Below are 18,511 nucleotides of genomic sequence, written 5' to 3'. Positions count from 1 at the left end.
TTTGCAATTGAAAGTAAACATAGCATATATGCACATCAATGAGTGGAATGACTAATCTATATAGCATATTCATGATGACATGACTAGATTAGATATAGTTATATGAATGCCAAACAAATGCCTTGAAACAAGGCCAAACGTCCTCTCTCCACTTACTTGTAGCGTACAAGGATTCTCGCTCGGTACGGGTGAGATCCGGAGCGAATCGGGTAGGGTTTGGTGAACCTAACAAAATTGAGCGGGGTTAGTACTTCACCATTTTAGAATCAAAATTAACAAAATCCGATATTAAAATCGTGTTTAGAACGTCAAAAGAAGGTCACACGTCCGATTTGGGCTCGATCGGACCTACGGATCACCTTCGGGGCCAAACAGGTGGGTAAGACAGGTGGGCTGTCTACCCGCCGGTTATACCCACCGATTATGACCTACCCGCCGGTTATACCCTCCGGTTGTACCCGCCGGTTTGGCCAGGAACCTCTGCCTTCTCAGGTGGGTACTCTCAGGCGGGTAGGTACCCGCCGGTTGTACCCACCGGTTTTGGCGGGAATGACTCTGTTTCTTCCCCAGTTTCTCCATCCTTTGGGGAATCAAATGGGGCTTTCCCCCACCCATTCTTCACACCTTTGAAGTCCTATAGGATGGTTCTAACCTAGATCTAAGTTAGATTCAAGTGAGGGGAAGCCATCTTACCTCTTTGCCCAAAAATGACTTCAAACCCTTCAAATCACTTCCAACTCACAATGCTTCTTCTACCTTGTCAATATCTTTTCAAATCCTTCAAGATCAACACATAAATCATCTATTAGACCTTAGATTCATCATTCCAAAGGGTATTTACAAGATCTCAAGAAACCATACTCAAATCAAGGGTTTAAAGCTTGGGTATGGTGAACGTTCGTAAAACCCAACTTTTCTTACCTCCAACTGTAGATCTAGAGTCGAAGATTACTCTCTCGGCACCGGAATGGCAAGATCTAGCTTCGGCGCCACTGAAATCCTTCCTTTCTTCCTCTTCCTTTCTTCTTCCCTTTCTTTTCTCTCTCCTCTTTACTTTTCTCACCAAACGTATGAGGGTAATAAATGGAAAGAAAAGAAATCATAAAGCTTTATATACTATTCCTACTTAAGTGAATAGTGTTGGATGGGTCACTCAGGTGGGTGGGTTTACCCACCTGTTATACCCGCCTGAGAGCCAAAACTTGGGATTTTGACCGGGTTCGGACCTCGGCGCGAACCCCACCCCAGGCATACGATGTAGCATATATACATTCCTTAAAATACGGATATAATACCTGTTTTATCCGTACATAGCCTTATGGTAGGTGCACGTACACGGTTTGGGCACTCCCGTCTCTTCTGGCACTGGCTCGGACTTGTCGGGCCAACCGGTGTTTAAGGTCACCCGTGCCATCATAGCCCATAAGGAGCCCGCTCTAATATCCTCTGGCTCGGTTCCTGCATGGTTAAACCGGTTCAATCACGAAATCAGACCGGGTTTAAGAAGCGGTGTATTACAAAAGGTGTAGCAATAGTAGATTGAAAATTTGTATATTTTCTCTCCATCCAACGTTTTAATTCAAGTTGATCAAATCCTACGGTCAAAATCCCGCTAGCATTTCTAATTCCTAGGTACTACGCTAGCATACCTATCCCTCTCTCTCTCTCTCTCTATATATATATATATATAAATTGTTGTTAAGGGTGCGAGTTCTTTGAAGAGGTACTCTCCCTTGTCATATGTGTGTGGGGGTTTCTAGGGATGCTTTCAAATCGTGTACGCGTCAAGTCGAGCCATGGTTGAGGTCGGGTACTGGTGTGGGTTCTATAAACCCACTTTTTACATGTTGAAAATTTCACACCCTTTGTTACATATGCTTGTATGAACCCAACTACCAATGTGTATACATGTTTGACGTTCACCTATATGTATGTATCCATATATGGATACATTGTCCCATGCATAGAGTTGCATCTGTATACGTATGGTACCTGTACAGGTTCACCCATTCGTATACATAGGGCTACATTCTATATACACAGAACTTTGATTTTGATTATGAATTACAAAAAATATTATTATATTTGGTATACTGTGGGAGTGTTTTAAGTTCACTGTTTTACTGCAAATGCTTTTGTTCCCTGTTTTTATTCTATCATCGGTTTTCTTTGAATACTTGAGTATTACCTTTGGACACACCTTTGGGAATTGCTTATTGGAATGCACTTAAGCAATTTGAGAGTTGTTTTATCTTGGAGGTGAGGATGTACGATCAACCCAGTTGTATATCAATGTACGGGGTGTTCAAATATCTTAAGGAGATTATATATATATATATATATATACTCTACTATAGTTAGAGAATTTTTGTCAACAATTCTGTAACTCTACTTGAACCAGTAAGTGATACTCTCCTTCTTTATTTAATAATATTTTATTACCTATCTGTCAAAGTCTTATACCTATAGCCCACATTCTCTTTCTTATAGTTTAACCTATTAATTTTAAAGAGGGAGAGAAAAAGAATACTAATAAGCAACCCTAAACATAAATTTCAAAAATGAGATACCCCTAACATAGTTTTCGTAAACACTGGATCCTTCAGATGTAGCTAGCCTTATTATTTTTTAAAGGGATTTGAGAGGAGATGCCTACATTGTCAACTAAGAGCCTTATGGAGATATGGCAAGTCCTTAAATGCTATTACAGGATTGTTACTTTCACGTACAACTCCAACAATCTCCCCTCCAAATGGGAGCATATGTGGAACCTGAGATCTTTTTGAGAATTTTCTCCATTCTCAGAGGCATACCAAATGCGGGGTCACACATAAGAACTATGATCTATCTTGTTTTCTCCATCTCGAAAAAGTACACCAAAATTATGCTATGCCCTAACTTTGATATCCTATTGGGAAAAAAACATAGTTTCTCACCTATGTGTAATTTCATGAAGATGCACCACAACCAATCATGTGTAAACCCAATAATAACACAAATAAACAAATGAAGATAGATGTTGTGCCTAAAGAGGGTGATGTTCCCTTCTTCCGTTTCAACAGTGTGAAGAACATCACCATTAAACAATACATCTTTAATTCTGGCTCCATCTCTCATCATACTGAACCCTCTCAATCTTTCCTAGCCCCTGCAACCTCAAACCCCGACCCTCTCTCGACCCCGAAACCAAATCTAACGACCAACTTTCTGCCTATGAAGCATCATCGATCCTTGGGGGTTGATGATCTTTTGGAGGAGGAACTTCTGTTATCCTTATCTAAGGCACTGGATTCATCTTGTAACCACGAGGCCTTTATGAGTTGTATTTCTGAGGTGATCAATGGGAGGGAAAGTAGGGCAGACAAAATACCATACATAGTCTCTAGCCCTGTGCCGCGAGGTCCAGATGGAGACGCTAACATTGACGGAGTATTTGCATAGGCTACCTTGAACCAGGTAACTATATCATTCAACTTTCTTGAATTCTCTATTTACCTTATAGTATTCTTTTGTGTCTACTTGGGATTGTGTATTGCCTGATTTAAACTAGAAAATCATTATATGCATCGCCAATTTATACCTGGTACTGATTTTATGTGTTCTTAACTTATAAGCCTAGGTTTACTTTTGTCTCTGGAACCTGTTGTTGATTGTATATGTTTATTTGCTATTGCACTACTGTTACTACATTTTCTCTCCCCTTCGTTCTCTTGCATCTCTTATCTTACTTCTCTTGGAGATATATTATTGTCCATTGTGATTCCGCTTTAGAATTTTTGTCTCTCTTTGCTTGCTATAGTATCCATTTTATCGCTTAGCTGTCTCTGAGCATTTTTCACTGCAATGCTCGTGGATTGCATAGTAGAGTGACTAAATCATGTTTACTCTCTCATTGTAAAGTTGCAACTCCTGATATTATCTTCTTGTGCGAGATTAAAATGAGGGATCATTCTACTTTTCATCTCAATAAATTTTTTAGGATTATAATGGAACCTCCTTTAGAGATAGTGAAGGACCTAAAGGCCTTTGCGGTGGCCTATGGGCTTTATTTTCACCCTCTATTTCCTTTACTTTGATTTTAAATGACCAAAAATTCTTGCCTTTGAAATTCATCAACCTTGTGGAAATTGGGTGTTACTCTGTGTCTATGCACCACCTAATCCCAAAGCTCGATTATCATTCCTAGACCGATTGATGTTATTCATCACCTCAATTTCCTTCCCCTACATTATTATTGATGGTTTTGATGATACCTTAAATCAAGAGGGAAATTTTGGTGGATCTGTTTTTAAACTCTCCCCCTCGGTGGCTAGACTTGTTCCATCATTTCTGACTTGAATTTGGAAGAAATCAAACTGCCAGGGAATGGGTTCACTTGGTCAAATAAACAAAAGCCACCCCATCTGATTAAGGAAACCTAAGACAGATGCTTTGTGAACCACTTGACTCTTGCCCTCTTTCCAACTCTCTCTCTCTCTCTCTCTAAAAAATGGCTTCGATGGGATCCTATCACAAGCCTCTACTTTTATCCACCTCCCCACCTATGCGCAAACCTAAGAGAATTTTTCCTTACCAACATGCTTAGTCTTTTCACCCTGAATTCCCTTCTTTCTGTAAAATAATCTTGGCATTAGATGGGTCAAGACCATGACTCTCTCCCTGTAAAACTTGCCAATCTTAGCCGACTTCTTTCTAAATAGAATTGGAAAGTCTTCTGAACATTGACGTTCTGAAGCAAGAACTGTTCTCTTCTCTTAAGACCTTGGAAGACATCCACCCTCCTCCTTTGGATTCAATTTATGTTGTTTCTATTCATCTTCAATGGGTTCTAAGAGCGGAAGAAATGTTTTGGTTCCAAAAATCTAGACACTCGTACATCATTGACGGTGATAGAAACACAAGATTTTATCACACCTATGCCTGATCTAACCACTTTCGTCATAGAATTGTTTCCCTAACCTCTAATGATAGAGTGGTTCTTTCTAATCCTAGTTATAGTGCTTCTTCTTTTGCTTTTCATCTATCTTCTATCTTTGTCACTTCCAACCCTGGAGACCCCTCTCCCATTACTAATCTTTTCCCACCAATTCTTACTGATGAGGACCGATCCAACCTGGCGGGTTTTCCCTTCCACTTTGAGATCAAAAAAGCTGTATTTGATGTTGGGCCATTCAAAGCCCCTGGTTAGAACGGGTTCCAAGCCATATTTTTTCACCATTTCTAGGATCTCCTCCAATGGGACATTTTTGAAATGGTCACTTCTTTTTTTAGAGACATCTTTCTTCCTTCGGGACTTAGCCATACTCTTATTTCCCTTGTTCCTAGAAAACCTAACCCTATAATTGTTGGTGATTTCAAGCCTATCAGCCTGTGCAATGTGGCCTACAAATTTATTTCCAAACTTTTAGCTTCCATGTTGAGATCTGTCCTTTCACAGATTCATCTCTCCCTTTCAGGCTGCCTTCGTACCTGGTCGTCAAATAACCGACAACATTGTCATTGCACAAGAGGTCTTTCATTATTTTAAGATATGTAAAGGTAAAACTGGCTGGGTTGCCTTGAAATTGGACATGGCTAAAGCTAGGGGTGTCAACCGGTCGGGCCGGTTCGGTTCGGTTTCGGTCGGGCTTAATCGGGCTTGAAGATTTTCAAAGGCTACACCGTGTCCGCCCATTTAACTAATCGGGCTTAGTTATTGAGGGCATGGTACACTTTATATTCGGTCGGTCGGTCTCGGGCTATAATCGGGCTACCTTAATCGGGCTTTAGTCGGGCCTTAACCGGGCTACGGACATGTTTAATGTTAAACGGGCTTTAACCGGTTTTTAAACGGGCCCTCTTTAAAATGTGTTATTATATTCCGGCCCACTCATGCAAGCCCAAAAAAATGACAATAAATCAATAAATGATACCAAATATAACCATTATTTAAAATGTGAACATGTCTTTACTTTTTAGTTTTTATTCTTTAATTTGGGGGGTAAAATAGGTATTCTACAATCATTAAAGGGTCGGGCCAAGTCGGTGCACAATAGGCCGGTCTCGGTCGGGCGTTATTCGGTCGGTCTCGGTCGGGAGCCCGACGGTCCAAGTAGCAAAACCGAGACCGACCATTTATAAACAGGCCGGGCTCAAGCCCGACACGTTTAATAAATGGTCCGGGCTGGGTCGGTCTATAAACGGTCGGTCCCGATCGGTTTAGCCGGGTCGGGCCACAAATTGACACCCCTAGCTAAAGCATATGACCGTATTAAGTGGGGCTTTATCAGAAGCATTCTAGATTTCTTGGGTTTTGGAGAAAAAATGGGGTGGCTTGATCAGTTACATAAATAGTACCCCATCTTTCTCCATTATACTTAATGGTACTGCTTATGATATTTTTGAACCCTCTAGAGGGCTTCGACAAGGTTGCCCCCCTAAGCCCCTTTCTTTTTATTTTGGCTATGGAAAGCCTCTCTCGCATCCTCAATTGTTGTAGGGAGTCGAACCTGTTTAAAGGAGTCAAAATAGCCAGATTTGCACCTGAGATTTCTCATCTCTTTTTTGCAGATGGCACCTTTATCTTTTGCAGGGCTACTGTGTCAGATTTAGCAATCACTAAGGATGTTCTTGCTTGCTTCTCAAATCTTTCTGGCCTCTCTATTAATCATTCTAAGAACAGTTTGGCCTTCAATGCTGATGTCTCCCCTACTTGTAGAAGGAGTTTGTGTCAACTTATAGGTATTAATGAAATGACTAATGACTCTGTGTACTTGGTAACTCATCTCTTTCACAATAAAAACAAGTCTCGATGTCTAAGGCCTTTAGTATCTAGGGTGCACAATAAGTTGTCCACTTGGAAATCGAATTTTCTCTCCTTTGCGAGTAGGACAGTTTTTGTTCAGTCCACCCTTGTCTCGATCCGATTCTATTTAATGTCGTCTTTTTATTTCCTAAATGCATTTGGAACCAGCTCAACTCCATTTATGTGAGGTTTTGGAATGGGGACAACATTGAGAAAAGAAAATTGCATTTAATCAGTTGGCACAAAGTTTGTAGGCATAAAACACATGGAGATTAGGAATTAAATCCTCGAAAGTTCAAAATAAATCACTTATTCTCAAACTTGCTTGGAGACTTTTGGCTGAACCCCATTACCTTTGGGCTTAGATTCTCACCGCCAAATACTTCCCTTCCTGATGCATTTTTCACCCCTTGACCTTGAAAAAGAAAGGTTCTTGGACGTGGAACAACATTGTTTTTATTCTACCATCTCTATCCTAATGGGTCAACTGTATTGCTGGATCAAGTCAAAAAACTTATCTTGGATGGGATCCTTTGCTCCGCTGTCTTAGCCTCTCCCTGGGAGATTCCAACTGTCCTTTACCTGCAAATTTGGAGAATAAAAAGGTTTCTGATTTCGTAAGTGGCAATAATTGGAATACTAACCTCCCCTTCTTTCTTTTCTCCCCTCCCACTTTGTATCCTCAATAATCTCTATTCCTATTGGTACACAGCAAGACCAGTGGAAGTGTACTGTCTCAAAAACAAGCTCCCTATCTTCTAAATTGGCTGCTAATTTACTAAGTAATCCTGCACCTAAAACTATTGGAATGTTTAACAGGTGTCATTGCTTATCTCCTTGCTTACATTGGTGGCGCTTCTTTTGGAAGATCAAAATTCACCAAAAATTTAAGATTTTCTTCTGGAGAATGTCCAACTGTGGCCTACCAACAAGGGATGTATTGGGCAAATGGGTGCCTATGAAGAACACTTGCGTCTTGTGCAATTCAAAATAAGAAATTGTTTGGCATGTCTTTCTATCATGCGACTTTACCAGACTCATTTGGGCTGCTTGCCCTCTAGGACTAAATACAGTGCATTTTTGTGTACCATCTTTCCAAAGACTTCTGTAGTATATGTTTAACTCTGTTTTTATTCCCAAGAAAGACCTCCAATACTTCTTATAAACTTTATTATCATATGCTATTTCATTTGGAGACAGAGAAATGACATTATCTTTAAAAGAGCAAAACCGAACCCTCATAGTATTGTTGGTCCACCATGTGAGTGGATCAATATCACCACAAATGACCTCAACCAATGTAAAAGTATTATGACCCATAGGACTCTCTCCCTGCCTCAACAACAACCATATATCATCTATGACCGCTCCCGTTCATATCCAATAATGATATGTGCCATCATCACAGATATTGCTAAATACATAACAAGATGGGTTGTCGGCATATTTGATAATGGAAAAATACAACTACTAATAACTGGTTATTTGATGACGGTAGACCATGTTGAAAGATGTGCAAGGGTTATTCTCACTAAAGCAACGCACGAGCAACAGAGGGGATGGGTGTTGAAGGAGATTTGGACAAACTCTGAAGCAGTTCCGCAACTTTCTTTTGATTTGGACAACTTTTGCTGGCATCTAAGTGTAGCTCCTGTGTTTTTGTCTGTATATAAAAGTATGCAACATGTTATTTGTATGTATAGTTTAGAGTCGAGCCAAGTGCTCCATTTTGCATCTCTAGCCAGAACAACTATCACACCACAAGTACTTCAACTAGACTCATGAACACAATAGTTTTTAACATAGAAAAACCCTTGAAAAAAAAAAAAAATCCGGTGACCTAGACCAGATAAATATGAAGTGTAGGAATTTCCAACCACATTAGTCACAACAGGGAAAACAATTCATCAATCCACATGGTTAATTTGTAAGACAGCGAGAGAGCATCTCATACCCCTTGCCTAAGGATCTGTCCCCATAATGAAGCCAAACAACATTGCTGTTTCAATCACATGTTGGACGGTCTGATGGATGAGGTGCCCCACTGACCAAAATCAACACCAATAGTTATTAGTTACCATTGTAGTCGATGAATTCACATTCTCTATAGTGAGCGGTGAGATATGATAAACATCGAACGACTGAGAATATTTAGGCACGCACCCAATGCCGACGAGTTTCACACCTAGCCGACGGCCGGCCACGCTCAAGTGGCACATTCCTAATTTTCTGCAAGAGCAGTGGCATTTTCGGATTTTAACTTTCCATTATTAACACGACCAATAATAATATAATAAGAACAATCAGCAAGTCCATCGAGAGATAAATAGGGTTTTCAGATTAGGTTGTGAAGCTCTCTCTTATTTGTTCTTTGCTTGCTGGTACTTATCTCGTCTCATCTTCTCTGTGGATCTGTCATTGCGGCTAGGGTTTATCCTTTTCTTCATTTCTGAGCTGAAAGAAAGGAACCCTGAAAGGGATTATACGAGGTTGTAACTTATAGATCTGCATCGATGGAATTCGGGGAGAGGTAGGGGTTCCGTGTTGCAATTGCTGTTGATACTCTCAGGGGTTTTCAGGTCCCGTACGGAAATGGCATCCGCGAACCCATTTGATCTGTTGGGTGACGATGACAACGATGACCCATCGCAGTTGATCGCTGCCCAGCAGCAGAAGGTCGTGGCACCGAAGAAAGCTCTAGCTCCTACCCAGGCCACAGCTCAACAGCAGCAGCCTAAGCAAGCTAAGCTTCCATCCAAGCCTCTCCCCCCTACTCAGGCTGGTGAGCTTTATTATCTCTCTGCCCCTTTCCGTTTTACAGTGTTTGAGTCTTTTCTGTTAAATTAGCTCTGATTGATTTATCTTCGTTTTCTATGTGATATCTGTTTGTGTTGTTTATATTTGAATTGAAGTGGAATTGAAATGGTTGGCTTATGTTTAATACTGACGTGGGTCATGATTAGCAATCATTTGCTTACTTAAATTTTGTGGGTCGGAGAATTATAATTTGTTTTTGAAATATTAATTTCTGTTGTATTCGTTTGATTGTGAGTTTCAAATCTCTGCTTTTACATTGCATGCTGTATATAGTTTCTAGAGGTTTTCTGCTGTCTTTACGTTAATTGATTTGTTTCTTAATGTAATTACAGGAAAAAGGTTATTCTTTTTCCTTTTTGTAAATGCCTTTTTCATTGACTGGGAGTACTGTTGAGGTTCCTTAACGGATTTGTTTGTTAAACAATCGGAGAGTGAAGTCGGTGATTGTCAACCAGTTTCCTTGCTTTTCTTTCATAGATTTTGAATTTTAGATGTTGTGGTGACTTTGCTTATCTGTGTTGTATGATGTATTATTGTTTTCCCCTCTCCTGTTTGCTTGCTTTGTCAAGACTAGTGATATGCTGTCATATGTTAGAGAATCTATCAGTTCCCTAAATGTGATCATTTCCTGTTTTGTGGATTGTTTCTGTTTGCTTGCTTTGTCAAGATTAGTGATATGCTGTCTTATGTGAGTGAATCTATCAGTTCCCTAAATGTGATCATTTCCTCTTATTGTTTTGTGGATTGTTTGTTGATTTTCATTATTTCTCTTTCAAGTGAGGGATGCTAAGAATGAAGCTGCTCGTGGAGGGAGCCGTGGTGGACGCGGTTATGGGCGTGGACGGGGTGGATTTAGTCGAGACCGAGAAGTGGTCGACAATGAAAATGCATATAACAACAATGGAGTCTCTGGTGGGTACAATGCCCCTGAAGAAGGAGATGCTGGGAAACCCACTGAAAGGCGTAGTTATGGTGGACCGGGTGGACCGCGTGGTGCTTCCCGGGGTGGCCGCAGAGGTGGTTTCAGCAATGGAGAGTTGGGTGATGGGGAGCGTCCTAGAAGGGTATTTGAACGACGTAGTGGGACTGGACGTGGGTGAGTATTTTTTCATTCTGTTTTACTATTTCTTTTCTGTGAAAACTGAGTATCTACAGTTATTTATATATTTTTTGTCTTACTATGAGTACTTTTATACCTTGATTTATGTTTTCTGTAGAAATGAAATCAAACGTGAGGGATCTGGTCGTGGGAATTGGGGAACTTCAACTGACGAACTTGTTCAGTGAGTATCTTGTTGCAACTTCAGTTATTTTCCACTGCGTTCCAAAATTTCACACATCTGTGGCCGTGTTATTGGGATTGCCTTTTATGTTACGTTGTGCTGTGCTTCTTTTGCAAGCATTTTGTTTATTTGTTTATTTTGCTTCTTTTTTTTCCATTCCCCTTCCTTTAGGGACACTGAGGAAGGTGCCAACACTACTGAAAAGAACATGAGCAGTGAGAAACCAGGAGAGGAAGAGGCAGATGCCAGCAAGGAGAATCCCGTGAATGAGCCAGAAGAGAAGGAACCTGAAGAGAAGGTGACTGGCTGTAATTTTATTTGATTTCTTTCTTTGGCTTGAAATCCACAGTGGCTGTTTTGATATCCTTTGAATGAGAAGAGTTAAATATTGACCACAAGAAAGCCCCAAAGTTCATCCCTTGTTGAGTTGACATAGTTGTATTTATTTGTCCAATAGGTCAGCCTCCTCACTTAGACTCTGCCCTAGAAGGGTTATTTTCTTGTAACAAATTGCATCTCCTTTTGATCTAGATGATCATGGTCCACATGAAATGCTTTTGAAGAGTAAGTGGTGTTGATATTACACATACATTGAAGATATGAATCCTAAGCCAAAGGAATTGGAAGTGAAAATTTATGTTGAATTATGCGCATAATTGTCATGGGCGGTGATAATGCTTAAACCTGCTAGCCTAAAGTGAAAGTTCTGTTTTTCTCAATAAACAGAAGACAGGGACAATAGTACTTTTGAGAGGAGTTCCTATGATAATGTAGATCAACCTTTGCATAATCCTTAAGGAAGTGACTCACAAGTTGCAAGAAATAGATGACATGGACAATATGTACTTTTGAGAGGAGTTCCTAATGATAATGTAGATCAACCTTTGCATAATCCATAAGGAAGTGACTCACAGGTTGCAACAAACAGATGACATGGACAATAGGTACTTTTGAGAGGAGTTCCTAATGATAATGTTGATCAACCTTACATAATCCTTAAGGAAGTACCATGAGGCTTTATGGTTTCTGCATCCCAGTACCTTTTGGGAGCTGGTTTTGCTGAAAGTCTTAACCATGCAGTTTTAGATACCTTGAATAGTGTCTTGTTCCAAATTTTTTTTTTTTTGGGGGGGGGTGTGGGAGTTGCTCGAAGAAGAAGGGAAACCTGAAGGTAAGGCAGGAACTGGGAGTTACTTTTGTAAGCAGTGTTCTAGTTTCTTATCTGGAACTTTTTCACCCTGTTAGTTGAAAATAACTATTTTGAAGTCATTTGGTCATCTTGGTTCTTATACGAGTATATGTATTTTGTGCAATGACTTGCTGTGGTCATCAGTTTGGGCCACTGCTGTACTTTTGTGAATTCAGATTTTAGGGATCAAAGTCTGGTTCCCCAAAGTTCTGGTTTTCAAAATTTTGGCCATATTGTATGCTGCTAGTGGAAGCCACGCATAGGAAATTCTGATATGACTAGTTGAATGCAGAAATTGTTGAAAAATTAATTATGAAAATGCCATGCATCTCTTGACCATGTGTTGATAAGTTTTTGTCGGAGTACTGATCCTGCATTTTCTTTCGTTTTTTCCCCCACTGTTCAAATAGGAGATGACTCTTGATGAGTATGAGAAGCTACTGGAAGAAAAAAGGAAGGCTTTGCAAGCACTGAAGGCTGAGGAAAGGAAGGTTGATGTGGACAAAGAGCTTAAAGCCATGCAACAGCTTTCCAACAAGAAGGGCAATGATGATATCTTTATTAAACTGGTGAAGCTAACTGAACCTCCTAGAAGTTCTGGTAAATTTTTGTACAAATTGAGTTGGAAGAAAATATCTTTAATTTTGATTACATGATTTACTTTTAGGGTTCTGACAAGGATAAGAAGAAAGAGATTGCTGACAAGGAAGAGAAAGCTAAGAAGGTATGTAGCATATGAGTATGAAGGTTATCATGTTTTGCGCCTGCAACTTAAAATGTGGCTTTTGGATGTGCTTCGAATTGCTTATAATTTGGAAGTAGCTCAATTGGATCTTCATAATGCTTCTGCCAAAGATGAAACAGAATTTATGTGACTGACGAAAACATTATTCTTCTCTTGGATGTCTGTGTGTTCTTGTAATAAATGTTATTCCTTTATTTTCCCAAATCCTTGGTCTATTTCACCAAACCTAGTCTCTTTTTTATCCAATATTGGTATCCTTGACCCATTGAGTCACATGTTTGGGCATAATTTGAACTTGGTATACCCATGAAACATAGTTTAGAAATCATTGCAACTCTGTAAATGCAGTGTGGGGCATCTGTTTTTGTGTGTGTATATATATATATACATATATTAAGGGGAAGTGCGGTTCCTGCACATGCTCGAGGGCCAAAGGGAGCGTATGAGGAAGCATCCTCAGAAAATGCATTTTTCCCTTTCATGGAGGGGAGGATCAGTCATTTCACACCCCATGTGCCTGGGTGCAGGGGCCACACTCCACCAGAAAACATTTTCCCATATTTTAATATGCTTCTGTGCCTCTGCTCCTCTGCTTACATTGGCCTTTTTCAATGTTTAGTTTGTATTGGTTTTTGTTCCCAGATTAGTTACTTCAATTGCTGGTGATCTCATGCAATGGCACAAGGTTAACTTCAAAGTTGACCTTGGATTGGTTAGCATACCCCTGTTCATTCCCTTTCTAAATCGGTTAAGGGGAAAAGGACGCTAACTGGTCGCGTGCCCCCTTGCACCCACTCACCAGGTTGGGGGGGTTGAAATGATGGCCACACCCTTGTGAAATACAAAAACCCCACCCCCTGTGCACCCCCTCATAGGCCATGTAGGGGCCACACGACCTGTTAGCTTTCTTCCCTTTGGTTAATTATATCTTTAGGTGCACATGCCATGATGCCATCTCATATATAGTACCTTTTTTGTTGTTGATGGGTTTACTATTTCTTCTTGGTTTTGATTAACTCTTCTTGCTGACTACTGGATACATACATATGATATGTGGGGAGTCTGTAAGAGAAGTTTCCCCGCCCTATTGGCGGAATACCTTCTGTTGCGAGTGTTTGGCCTGGTTGACCTCGTAATTCCAAGCTATTGTGAGCCTGTTAATGTCCTTCATATTGGACTGATTGCCATTATTTAATGTGTAAATGTAGTCTCTCAGCATCAATGAGTTCCTAAAGCCTGCGGAAGGTGAGAGGTACTACAGTCCTGGAGGACGGAGGGGTGGCCGCGGAGGTCGTGGTAGGGGAGGTTACAGTGGAGGCAGCATGACGAACAATGTGATGGCCCCTTCCATTGAAGATCCTGGGCAGTTCCCAACCTTAGGTGTCAAGTGAGATTTTTTCCATTCATCTTCAAGACATCATCTCCTTGATTTTTCCTTGTTTGGGTTCGCCATTTACTTTTGATCTTGAGAAATACGCCAGTGGCATGATATGAGCAGGAATAATATGAGATTTTTCCTGCATCAGAAGGTCTCTTGAACGTATTTAAATGTTCTAAAAGTGTAAATTTTAGTGTTTTTTTCATGGATTTGTTCACTTTGGTTTTTTTTGTTTTTTTTGTTTTTTTAATTGCTTTGAATGCTACATATTTGAGATACATAAGGACAGAAGAGGCCTTGTATTATGTGTATCCAACGAAGGTCAAATATTTGGCAATAATCTGCTGTTTGGGAGTTTGGGGCAGGTATCTGGGGTCTTGCTAGACAATCTGACTGGCCCCATTCCATCGAGTGTTGGAGCCATGTACTTTGGAGGAACTAGATCCTTTTCAGCCCAATGTGTAACTGATGGCTGGGAGTCCCTTCGGGTGTGTCTGGCTGGAGAGGATCTGGGTCCGTAATAGTGGGGTTCGAAGAGGGGATGGTGAGCTTGGCTTGAATTACAGTCGGGCGGTCCTTAACATCTAATAAGGAAAGCCAGACCGAGCCTCTAGGATATAATGTGGTGACAATAATCCAAAAAAATGGTGGTGGCCTCGACTCCACCAATGCTCTCCAGGTAAATTTTAATATGAATTATCTGATTTTTTGGCCTGATAAAAGTGAATTATAATATGGGAGAGAGATAAGCATGCTGCCTGCATGCATGTCGCCTTCTAATAGACGGCATTAAAGTGGGTGGGACAGGGCATCATTTAATGTGAGGTGGGGGGTCATTTCAATTGAAAGAGGACAATAAACAAATAGTTTTTTTTTTTTTTCACTTTTTCTATAGAAAATTAAGGGAGAGCTTAATCGATGCCCTGTCTGAAAAGAGGGTCCACAGATATAATAAGAGGAAGAGAGGAGAGGAAATACAAATTATTTTACTATGAGTTCGATTAGGCAAGTCTAATGTTTCACAACTCTTTTCTAGCAAACTAACTGATAACACCTTATGGTTTGCCATGGGTAATGGGTCAACTTGCAACTAAGAACAGAATGCCTAGTAGGGGAATCAACCTTGGGCCTTTGTGTTTCCATTTTTGTGGATTCAAATTGGAATCAGATTTTGTTCCATAATATGAAGATTAATCTATCTTCTTGGGTTGATATCTAATATCACTAATTGGACTTCGGATTTATTCCCTTGGCCTAAACCTTGAGATGCTTTGAATACCCTTCCATCTTTTCATTTTCTTAATGTCCATAAGGTACTAGTGCAAGATCCTCCACCACTAAGCGATGCAGCTTCATTGATGATTATAGTAAAGAAGCTTGATGGGGTTTAGTAATTGTTTATCAGAGGCAGTTTACTGTTGTTGGTTTTGGCTATGGATGGACAGGTGACAAGGTTGAGCTAGAAACCAGGTTCCATGCTCAAGGGCTTGCCAGCAGCGCTGAAGAAACAAGTGGTGTATGTGGAGGTGTGGTCTAGCTTGACTAATCTGGTGTCACTATTTCCAAGATGGAAGCAGGTGGCTTGACTTTCTATTAATCTTTGTAATAATAATCTGATTATGCTAACTAGACACTTCTAGACAAGGAAGCTAAGGGGAGGAGGTAGAATTCTGTGGTGACAATGGATGTGGAACAACTTTCATTTTCCTTATTTGCTTAATTTTAGCTCCTCTTTTCTCATAGCAAAATAAAAAAATGAAAAAAAATCAATAAAATACCCTCTTCCATATATGGCCATTGTTTTTTTTTTTTTGTCTCTAGATTTTCAAAGCTTTACTTTGGTGTGATGCTTTATTTGGATTGGAACTGAATATGTAGGAGATAGACTTTGGTCTTGTTCACAAAATTGGCCTCATAATATTAGTGCATGCAGACAATGGAAAAATGGTGCCTTTTTTTTTTTTTTTTTTTCCAATTCTGTGGATTTTTTAATTCTAGATACCCCTCATACTCTCTTAACAAAAAAAAAAAAATCCCTTATACCAACTTTAGAGATATTATATATACTGCACAAACATGTGTATAAAACTGATGAATTGTTGTCAAACAAATTTGAAGAGTTGTTCATGCAACATTAGGGCTATCAATTTTGCATGCCTAGCCTATTTTATCCATCTTACCAACCTTCATTTGGAGGGTAAGTAAATGTTACATTCCATTTTGGTGAGGCCATGTAAAGGATTTATATTGTTTATCTAAACGGTAAGGGTAAGGCCATTGCCATACCCTCTACCTTAACCGGTTGATGGTCCCATCTTAGGTAACATGTTGGTTTCACAAGTTTTTCATGAGGACATTATAATAGAATGATGCACGTATTCGAGAGGATATCCTTCCCCTCTTATCATTCCCAACTCCACCCCCAAAGGTTGGCCAATGTGGGATTGGAATGTGGAGAGTTTTGTGAGACCATGACAGCTCCACTGCTCAATCCCTTGCCCTCTCACTAAGGGGGACCCACATTATAGTGTTTGCTCAAACCCAAATTCTAGTGTCATCCACACCTGCATTTCTAGTACGTCTAAGTCAGCATGATAAAAAATGTCACAGGATCTATGCCACCCCCTCTAAAAAAAAAAAAAAAATGTCCTATATGGGTTTTTCCTTTTCCACTCGTAAGCCCCAGGATGTCTAATGTTGGCGAATGTACGATTGGGGAAGGGGTGGAGGTGTTTATGGGAAAAACATCCTTCGCAGGCCACGTATACCTCACAGCCTGAGATCCTCTCTGCAGAAGATATTTTTTTTGTATTATGGGGGTGTAGGATTTCTGCGAGACTGAAGGAGACATTTGATCTTGCCTTTAGTTGCATAGTTCTCACCACCAAATCTCGCACATACAGACTCCACACCGGGTACACACTATATAATTTAATCATAAAAGATATTTATCTTTGGGTTTGCCTAATCCAAAAGAGAAAAATTTTAGTCTTTGTTAAAAGAATTCGGATGCAATCAGAAATATCATCTACGAATTGGAAGATGAAGACTTTCTTGTGCCTCCATCCATAAGCCATATGATACATATTGCTTTCGTAAGAGTTCTTGGCGAGACAAAACTGCTGTAAAATTTATTTCACAAAACACCCTTTTTTTTCTGTCGATAAATTGGTTTTGGTTTTCCCTCCCACAAGGTTCATATTCTTTGCTCTTTGGAAATTCTTTGTAATGCAATTTTTGTATGGGATTTTAATCCCATACCAAATCAGAAATGGATGAGGGTAATGAAATATTTTTTCAAAAAAAAAAAAAAGGAAAAAAAGGGAAAAAGGAAACTACAGGGGTTCCTTGACATGTGGAATGATTATGTTGCTTGCATTTGTGGGTTGACTTCGAAGAGCCATCAAAAGGCTGTAAGGCCTGAAGAATCAGCCTACCATTCGATAATGTGTGCCTATGTATGTTTCACCATAAACTTGTCACGCTGGTTAATTCTCTTTCCTGCATCATTTTAAGTTTTCAATTTCTACACTATTTTCAAAAAAAAACAAAAAAAAAAAAAAAAAAAAAAAAAAAAGAAAGTGAGTAGCTTCAAAATGAATAGCTGATTTTGGCCTTGCTCTCTCTCTCAACATCAAATGAAATACGCAGCCCTTCGTACAAGGACCATACGCAAAATATATCCCTCAATTTTTTTGTCAAGACTAAACAGCTTCAGCTTTCAAAATGTTGCTTGGAAACGACTTCAGATAACACAATGTTCAAAAGCTTATCTAGTGATATAATGCGACAAGAGATGGCAATGCCGAATTGGGGATAGAATAGAGGAATCAAATACTAACATTGACTATCATCCTGATTTGTACAGGCCTTACAAATCAAATATTTGAAAAGAATGGAATTTAAGGAACAAATCTGAGACAACTGAAACAAACAAATCATCACAAGGTTGGGAGAGGGTGAGGAGTCTTCCATTCCAGGAGGAATGGAAAAGAACGCTAGTTTTACATGCCATAAGAGGAACCGACAGACTTACTACGTGTGCCAACTAATGCTTCTCTAAGAAGAGCAGCAGCCACCCTTCTGGGAAACAGGTTGTCCCTGGAACTGCACCGTGGGAGGCCTGGCATTGTTCATGGAAGGTTGGCTTGCCATCCTGCGGTCGAGGAAAGGCATTGAAATGAGAAACAATCAAGTAAATAGATAATCCAAGAAGGTATGCACAAAAACCTAGCACAAATTTCAGGTCAAGTAATCAATCCTATTTAAACACACCATCCACAGAAGAGGGGAGAGGGGAGAGGGGAGAGGGGAG

General features: G+C 40.0%; 2 protein-coding genes across 2 annotated transcripts in view; one reads left to right on the top strand and one right to left on the bottom strand.

Annotated features, from left to right (window-relative positions):
• Positions 1–9,107: 9,107 nt before the first annotated feature.
• On the top strand, positions 9,108–15,985 carry LOC122087048 (RGG repeats nuclear RNA binding protein A-like). The gene is made up of 8 exons (XM_042656023.1): positions 9,108–9,566; positions 10,379–10,697; positions 10,819–10,884; positions 11,056–11,182; positions 12,484–12,642; positions 12,741–12,797; positions 14,027–14,205; positions 15,642–15,985. The coding sequence occupies exons 1-8, from the start codon at positions 9,377–9,379 to the stop codon at positions 15,643–15,645; spliced, it is 1,101 nt and encodes a 366-aa protein (XP_042511957.1). The 5' UTR covers positions 9,108–9,376; the 3' UTR covers positions 15,646–15,985.
• Positions 15,986–18,006: 2,021 nt separating this feature from the next.
• Positions 18,007–18,511, bottom strand: part of LOC122085558 (GTP-binding protein YPTM2) — a 4,462-nt gene continuing 3,957 nt past the window's right edge. Inside the window, exon 8 of the mRNA XM_042654032.1 lies at positions 18,007–18,352. Within this exon, the coding sequence (XP_042509966.1) occupies positions 18,256–18,352 (97 nt within the window). The 3' untranslated portion in view covers positions 18,007–18,255. The remainder of the gene's footprint in view (positions 18,353–18,511) is intronic.

Source organism: Macadamia integrifolia, chromosome 8 (assembly GCF_013358625.1).
Source record: "Macadamia integrifolia cultivar HAES 741 chromosome 8, SCU_Mint_v3, whole genome shotgun sequence".
NCBI classification, from domain to species: Eukaryota; Viridiplantae; Streptophyta; class Magnoliopsida; order Proteales; family Proteaceae; genus Macadamia; species Macadamia integrifolia.
Note: the sequence above shows the minus strand (reverse complement) of the source record. Positions and strands in the feature narration are given on the sequence as shown.